The 8,495-nt window shown below is 36.5% G+C and overlaps 1 protein-coding gene across 1 annotated transcript in view; it reads right to left on the bottom strand.

Moving 5' to 3' along the window:
• The window catches only part of zmp:0000001236 (mastermind-like protein 2), a 121,264-nt gene extending 113,592 nt beyond the window's left edge, over positions 1 to 7,672 (bottom strand). The window contains 2 exon segments of the mRNA XM_051679769.1: positions 5,962 to 6,006; positions 6,008 to 7,672. Of these exon segments, the coding sequence (XP_051535729.1) occupies positions 5,962 to 6,006; positions 6,008 to 6,364 (402 nt within the window). The 5' untranslated portion in view covers positions 6,365 to 7,672.
• Positions 7,673 to 8,495: the final 823 nt, after the last annotated feature.

The following is an 8,495-nucleotide window of genomic DNA, read 5'->3' on the forward strand; positions in this document are numbered from 1 at the left end:
CAATGATTCATTGGTCATGCCTGAAGACTGCTATGGCAAGATGCACAGTGAAAAAGGAGTTATATTTTGGTTTGTTCTCACCCAAAACTGATTGGATCACTTCATAAGACATTGATTTAACCACTGGAGTCGTATGGATTATTTTTATGATGCCTTTATGTAATATTTGGACCTTCAGAGTTCTTCCACCATTCACTTGCATTGAAAGGAACAAAAGAGCTTAAATATTCTTCAAAAAATCTTAATTTGTGTTCTGCAGAAGAAAGAAAGTCATACACATCTGGGATGGCATGAGGGTGAGTAAATTATAAGATAATTTTTGGGTGAATTATCCCTTTAAGGAGAAAAGGCAGAGAAAAAGAAATTGCACAAAATGGTTCTTGCATGAATTGTCTACATTTTTGTGTGAAAGTGAATGTGATGTGAGAAAGTGAGTCTTTTGTGCCCCCTTTGAGAACCACTGCCTTTGAGGCTTAGTCTTTTCAATAAGCAAATTAGATTTCATAGTGTCCATGTTAACTGATACAACATATTTGTGATTGATATAAGCAGGAACAGGACCTTCAATTTACACTTTACCTTACACATTCATAAAAATGTTATCCTATCGTGATGTTGATAAAAGAATGTCTAGGGACACATTATGCATCTGCTACCCAGTAACTGTACAGAGCTTCAATAAACAAAATTGTTAGATTGCTCATGTGCTACAAACTTGGTTTATTAAAGCCCAGGCTTTATCACCAGACTTTAGAGAAGCAAACAGCCCATTCATTATATCCCACTTTCTCTTCCATGAGAGGTTATTCCACAATATCCCTCTGTTTAGGAAAAAGAAAATAGGAAACTAGGAAAAAACGAATTCATCCGAAAGCCCGTGATGCTTATTTATAGAGCAGTCCTCTGATAATCATGTTTTCAAGGCCTGTTTGACTTTGAGTAAACAAAACCAGGACACATATTGAATGGCTCTAAACATTTATATGCAGGCTGCACGCTTCAAATGGTTTCATGGGATCCCATCATTCAAGAAGGTGCTTTGCAAGCAATTTGTCAAACCTTTGATAATAGAGCATGACAAGGCATGGTGTGGAACAAAATGCAAGGCCATTCACTGCAGTGTTTGCAGGATTTCATCATCCTCCAATTGCTGCTCATGTCTTTTTTAAGTTTACTGGATATATGTTGGTTGAAGACAAAATGTGAATGAATTTATCAAACACATTTTGTTGTAAGTAATTCATCTAAAAAACTAACATCACTGATTCCATTTCCCTATGTCTTCAGTTTGATTTTGGAAACACATAATCTGACTGCAGAGAGAGTTTTAGTCTTCAAATATTTAACCTGGAACTTTAATATGGGAAATAAAAGAAACCATTCTGATGAAAGCTGAAGAAATAAAAAACTGGTGTCTTGCCAGAGTTATAGTGTTATAATGTGTCCACCTCATTCTTTGAATAATTATTTATGCGCAACCAAATCATTCACACATGCCATAAGTGCTTTCAATGTAGTCTTTCATTATAGTCTCTGATTAGAATGTGTGGAATGACTTGATCTGCCACACACATTCAAATCACACTTGATTGTTCATGTTATCTTTTTACCCAGATATTGTTTTTTCTTACATCTCTACTAAATGTATTATCTAAACAGAGTCATTTAGAAAAACAAAATCTGTATCTGTAAGCAGAGATACTAAAAGATGCAAACATGCAAGGACCGAGGACAAAGAATGAGCACCAGAGGTGAGTAGTAACGCACTACATTTACTTTGTTACATTTACTTGAGTAACTTTTTGGAAAAAAAGATTTTTAGAGTAGGTTTAAAAGTGGGTACATTTTACTCTCAAGTAAATTTCTAATGAAAATGTTTTACTTTTACAATCGGCGGCGTTCCTGTCGTTACATTACTGGGTTTAATTTTAATGAATGTGTCATTTATTGAGAGATTGAAAGGGACTTTTACGACAGTGGAAGTTCACACAGCTGCGTGCGCTGTCACAGACTGTCACTCAAGCCGAGTCCATCACTGATGCAGCATCATGCTCTTCAAAGTGAAACACTTTCTTCACTCCGCACAGTGAAAAAAGAATAGTTTCATCATGCAATGCCTTCATTTAACACCAAGACAAGTGGATATTTCAAGATTAAAATTGAAGCTCCAACTTAAGGCAGCACGCTGAGGTAAATTGTGGCATGTTGTAACATGGTGATGGTCATTTTCAAGGTGATTCTGTAAATACGGGCTCTTGTGACATCAGTTTTTAAGTGCACATTTTTAAATCAGTGCAGCAATATATCAGTGCGCTTTGTCCCGCATCCCATGAGCCGTATTTACGCATTTAGTACTGGCAACTATCGCAGCTACTTTGGGCTGATTAGTGCAGGGAAACATCCTTAACATGTGGATTAAAATACCTACTGTATAAATCCATGTAAACATCCAAGTTACAGACAGCATTTCTGCACAAGCACAGTGAGGCACGCACGTGAGAGATGTGTGGGCACGAGGCGATCGTATGGCGAAGAGAGTGTTCTGCGACCGGGGTTGGTACTCTACCGAGGCTGCGTAATCTGCGTTTAGGGAGAGGCGGTACTGCTGTACAGAACTAATGATCTAAATTCTTTTGACACTGAAAAATGTAACTACACTGAAATAAGAATCCACAGCTTTAAAAGCTATGAAATAGCCAAAGCAGGCATTAATAAACGTAATCTTGCTTTGATTTATACAGTATTTCAGCATTATATATAATGTCCCTGTGGGACATTGTTCACGTTTTCACAGTAATAATTACTAGAATGGTTTCCAAACCTCTCTTCTTATTGACAAATTCATCCAGATCTGACAAGAGCTCTTAAAGGGATAGTTCACCCAAAAATTAAAATTCTCTCATCATTTACTCACCCTCATGCCACCCCAGATGTGTATGACTATCTTTCATCTGCTGAACTCAATGAAGATTTTTTTAAGAATTTCTCAGCTCTGTTGGTCCATACAATGCAAGTGAATGGGTGCCAACATTTTAAAGCTAAAAAAAAAATGAGTCTACATAAAAGTAATCCATAAGACTCCAGTTGTTAAATCAATATCTTCAGAAGCAATCCCTGCGTCTGAAACCGCATACTGTCACAGTATGTACTGCATTTGATGAGAAACGCACTTCTCGGCCAGTAAAACAGTATGCTTTTTAGGTATGCAAGAAGCAGTATGAATAGAATTCGGACATACTAACATCTGGGAATGTACGCATGGTCCTGCGACCAGAATATATGACGTGACAACCACAACCGTGAAAATAATCCACAAAAGTTTGGTTAAACAAGCGCCATTTAAGCACAATGGGTAACGTTCTTTGTGTATACAGCACTTAATGTTGAAAACAGCCTTCCGCCCCGAGGTTCTCTGCCATTTGTTTTAAATCCAGCGTTTGAACGTGACATCTCCTCAGCTCCCGATGCATTCTGGGATAGGAAAGTGTTCAACCGATCCACACTTCGGATTCCCAATGGATTTAGTATATCATCCGGGCATTTCTCGCTTACTGTCTTATGAATACTATGGATTCGGACATACCACTCCACTGGCATACTGTTTTTGAAATACTATATAGTAGGGAAGTATGGACAATCGGATGCAGGGAAATGTGATAGGTGTTGATGAGAAACAGATCACTTTCACATTCTTCTTTTTGTGTTTTTGGTGATTCACATTCTTCTCTGCATATGGATTTAACTACTGGAGTCGTATGATTCCTTTATGTGCTTATTGGAGCATCGAAATTTTGGAACCGATTCACTTGCATTGTACTGACCTACAGAGCTGAAATATTCTTCTAAATATCATAATTTGTGTTCTGCAGAAGGAAGGAGGTCATACACATCTGGGATGGCATGAGGGTGAGTAAATGATGCGAGAATTTTCATGTTTGGGTGAACTATCCCTTTAAAGTGATAGCTCAGCCATAATTTAATATTCTTTCATAATTTCCCTACCCTCATGTTGTTCCAAACCTGTGTGACCTTCTGTATTCTGTGGAACACAAAAGATGTTAGGAACTGACAGTCTCAGTCACCATTCACTTTCAATATATGAAGAAAAAAAAAAAAAACACATTCACTGAAAGCAAATGGTGACAAAGGCTAACATTCTGTCTAAAATCTCCTTATTGTGATATATGGAAGAAAGTCATATGGGTTTGGGATAACATGATGGTGAATGATGACAGAATTTCCATTAATAATAATAATAATAACAATAATAATAAATAATTATGTAATACATATTAAATGTGTATTATGTAATGGAATATAGGGGAATTAATGTTCATTATGTCATTTGTGAAAGTTACGAGATACTCACTACTTGAGTACTCTTTTAATTGGATGCTTTCTTACTCTTATCAAGTAATTATTTATGTTGGTACTTTTAATTCTACTTGAGTAATTTTTTTAAAGTAATTTTACTTGAGTACAGTTTTTGTCTACTCTATCCACCTCTGACTCTGATGAGTACTGACCTGTTGACCTCAAGTACTTCCTTATGTTAACATAAAATAGATGCAAAAAAATCTATGCTTCCTTTTTCCACACTAAAAGATATTCTTCCCAAAAATAATAAATAATTGTAAAAATAAGGCACATACAGTGGCTCAAAGAACTAGCCTTTTTGGATACTTAAAACAAGTGTCATCTGCTTGGCGTCCACATTCTCAGAACTAATTATATTTTCATAGCCATTTTTGCAATAACTTTTAACCAACTGTGAGTTTTTAAAGTATGTATAAAGTCCACTAAATGCCTTCCACTAATGTTTTACAACCAGAAAGTGTCCACTATTATAAAATCTATTTTCAAATCTTAATTTTAAACAATTATCTATTGTTTAATAATATCTTATAAAATAAATAAACTAACAAATTTTTATGTGAAATGCTTAGCTTCAAAAGTAAATTTGCATCACAATAAATGACACTTGTCTTATGTTATGTCATTTTGCAGGGGTTTTCAAACTGGGGTCCAGGGACCTGGGGGGCTGCAACGGGGGTGCTAGGGGGTCCATTAAAAATGTAACAGATCTGTTTTGTAATTTTTATTTTATTTCACAATATAACTGTTTCTGTTAATAATCATCAAATTAATCATGATTATTTTATTGTATTGACAGCCATAATAAAAATAATTAAATAAATATATAAATTGGCATATAATTTCATATATTATGAAAAATAATTCTTATTTGTAAGAAAAAAGGGTTGTAATTCACTATTCTCTGTACAGCTGTTTTTAAACAAAATTTTATTTTATTGACTTCTTTAACAAATTTATTCATTAAGCGTTTTTCACAGTAAATATTAATATTTTAAATAAACTATTATTTTATTATATATTTTTTATTTAACAGACAGTCAACTTAAGAAGAGGTAAATAATGTTTTCTAAATTTATTTTGGCTTTAGTACAATGACAACATAAAAGGCAATTATTTTATTTTGCAAACAAGAAGTCATTATAATGTCATGTTTTCTACTTTTCTTACAGAGCGGGTCCCTTGCAAGGGGATCATCACATTTGGGGTACCTTGGTATCATGGAGTTTGATAACAGAAACGTTAGTAAGAATCAGCTAAGAAAGTTTGTCATTGAATTACCACTGCTTTTACTACTGGGTGTATTGAGTTTTTGCTATATTTGCAAAAGGCCTTTAAAAAATCATGTGATGCCTGTAGGGCCTTTTTAATTAATAGAGGCCACCGTTTCTCTTTCTCTCCCTCTCTCTCTCTCTCTCTCACACACACACACACACACACACACACACACATACATACAGTAATCACATCATATCAGTGTGTTGATGTCTCCTCTGGGGAACTGGTCTGACATGTGTCCCCATGTGTTTTAGGCAAATTATAAAATGTGTATATGTGGGTGTAGTGAATACGTCACGTAAAACTTACTGCTATTTGGGAAGAAATTTTGGATTCTGTCTCCGACGAACTGTGGATCTTTATGTTCACCATTCACACGGTTGTATTCAGGAGGCTGCTGGGAGCCCGATCTATTGCCCTTGGTTTTCTTGTTCCCAGGGCCCTGATGGACGATGTTTAAGAGATGAAGTGTGCTCTCATGTTCCCGGTCCGAGTTTTCCGCCTGGCCGCGCTGATAGCGGCTCTCGCAGGTGGAGTGATGCCGTCGGCACAGCTCTATTCTGGCACGCAAGCGTTCAACTATAGCGCTGTGGAGTTGCGGGACGACTGGTCCTCTTGAAGTGGCGATTGGCGTGATTGATCCTCCCAACCCGACGCCTAACATGGGTGCAAATCCACTTGGGGTGGCTTGGGTCGGAGCCGCCTCTCCCATGACCTGTAGTTCCCTCTTTGTTCAAGTCGAAATGTTTATACCTTAGTAAAGGCAATGTTAAGAACAGACGTTCTTATGTTATTAGTATTTTAATGGAGAAACGTTTAGTGTAAACGTTCTTAGTTGTTTGATGTCTGAGCTGATAGTGAAGTTCCCACAATGTTCTTAGTCCTACATCAAATAAACAACGGTGTAAACGTGACAATGTTCTGAAATGTCAAGTTTTTAATACAAATTTATGCTAACGCCAATTTGATAGACTAATACAAATTAAGTTGAGAGAAGGTTTCCAGGAGAGTTATGCTAACGCTAGTTTGTTAGACTAATACAAATTAATTTGAGAGAACAACTCCAGGAGAGTTAAGCTAATGTCAGTTTGTTACACAAATTAAGTTGAGAGAAGGTTTCCAGGAGAGTTATGCTAACACCAATTTGTTAGGCTAGTACAAATTAAGTTAAAAGAACAACACCAGGAGAGTTAAGCTAATGTCAGTTTGTTACACAAATTAAGTTGAGAGAAGGTTTCCAGATGAGTTATCCTAACGCCAGTTTGTTAGACTAATACAAATTAAGTTGAGAGAATGATTTCAGGAATGTTACGCTGAATAAGAAATTTGGACATTTTGACGTTCTCACAACCAAAAACGAATGTTTGGAAAACGTTTTTAGATTTGTAAACTGGGAACAGAAGCTCATTTAAAATACTCAAATTTGGAAACATTTCGATTCATTAGAGATAAATAACAGTCTCTTTATGTCTAAATGTATCTATGCTGGAATTCAAATTTCCTCTGTTTCCACAACTGATGTTTTGAGTGCCAGAATGCAACGTTATTCACAGTGATGTCATGCAGTAAGTCAGGTCGCCAAAATGCAGCGCGTATTCAACTCAAATGCAAGGTGTCACAAATCCACTGTTAATGTCAGAAGGTTTTCAAACTGGCATGCAGCAATGAATAAACGCATTCACGCCAGTGCATTCCTCTATTATTCGGTCATACCCTCAACGAGACGCACGTATCACTATGACCGAGGTTTCCTATCAGCTTCCAAATAATAAACTCAATTATAATCCATTTACTTGGAGATGAAAATCCGCAAACTTCCAGAGAGTTCAAGTAATATACAAGCACTTTCCATGGTTGTCATTTAAGGCGCTGTTCATGACTCCTTGCGATGATCCCACAAATAAACTGAACGGAACACAACTTGCAATACGTCTTGACTGGCGATATTCGTTCAGCGGATTATCAGTAGTCCGAGCGCGTACGGCGGTGAGTCCGGAGAGGCAGGGTTACCGCAGGCTGACTACAGACTCTCATTGTATGGGCAGTTCACCCATGCGCGAGAGAATTCTTTCAATGGGTAGGCTCTAGTGGTACCAACCGTGAACTACATGAGAACGACCGCTCTGATGTCTGAATAACCGAGGTGTTGCGTTTCAATGGTAGCTACAACGAAATGATTGTAAAAGAGTCTTGATTGATGTTTCAAACATTTAACAGTGTCTGTGGTACACATAGGGTAGCCTACAACACGGCTAAATGCACCCATGTGCAAAAGTGTATCAGTATTTATTTTATATTTATACTGAACATTGATAGAGCAAAAAGAAATTAAACGAAATAATGACGGAAGACTTTGTTACAATTCATTAAAAAATAAAAATAAGACACTTAGGGTAAAATCTGTCAACATATGCATATAATTTTGAGGCTCAAAGATACTTTTTGGTGTAACAAATTAAGATCTGGCTGATTCAAAATAATCACTTCAGAAAAGATTGCACCATTTCCTGTAAATTCACAATCAGCATTTCATAACATAGGCTATTCTTCAAATAAATGAATCTCCAGTTTGATTGGAACCGTCAATGTGTGCCCATTTCTACCTTACAAATCTACATCAGCCCCACTGATTTTCAATTATGAAATGTTGGATCAAATGACCTCAAAATCAACCTTTAGACATTGCACGCAATGACCTCATGGATCAGAAATAATGTTGTAGGGCACAGTGATAACAGTTTTATTAGGAAAGTGCTTTGGTAGTTTTTGTTGCTATTTAAAGTTAGGTAGAAAATCAAATCAAAAGGGCCTTTTACCCCAGGGGGCCTTTAGCTGCATTGTAC

The sequence above is a fragment of the Myxocyprinus asiaticus genome, chromosome 39 (genome assembly GCF_019703515.2).
Source record: "Myxocyprinus asiaticus isolate MX2 ecotype Aquarium Trade chromosome 39, UBuf_Myxa_2, whole genome shotgun sequence".
NCBI classification, from domain to species: Eukaryota; Metazoa; Chordata; class Actinopteri; order Cypriniformes; family Catostomidae; genus Myxocyprinus; species Myxocyprinus asiaticus.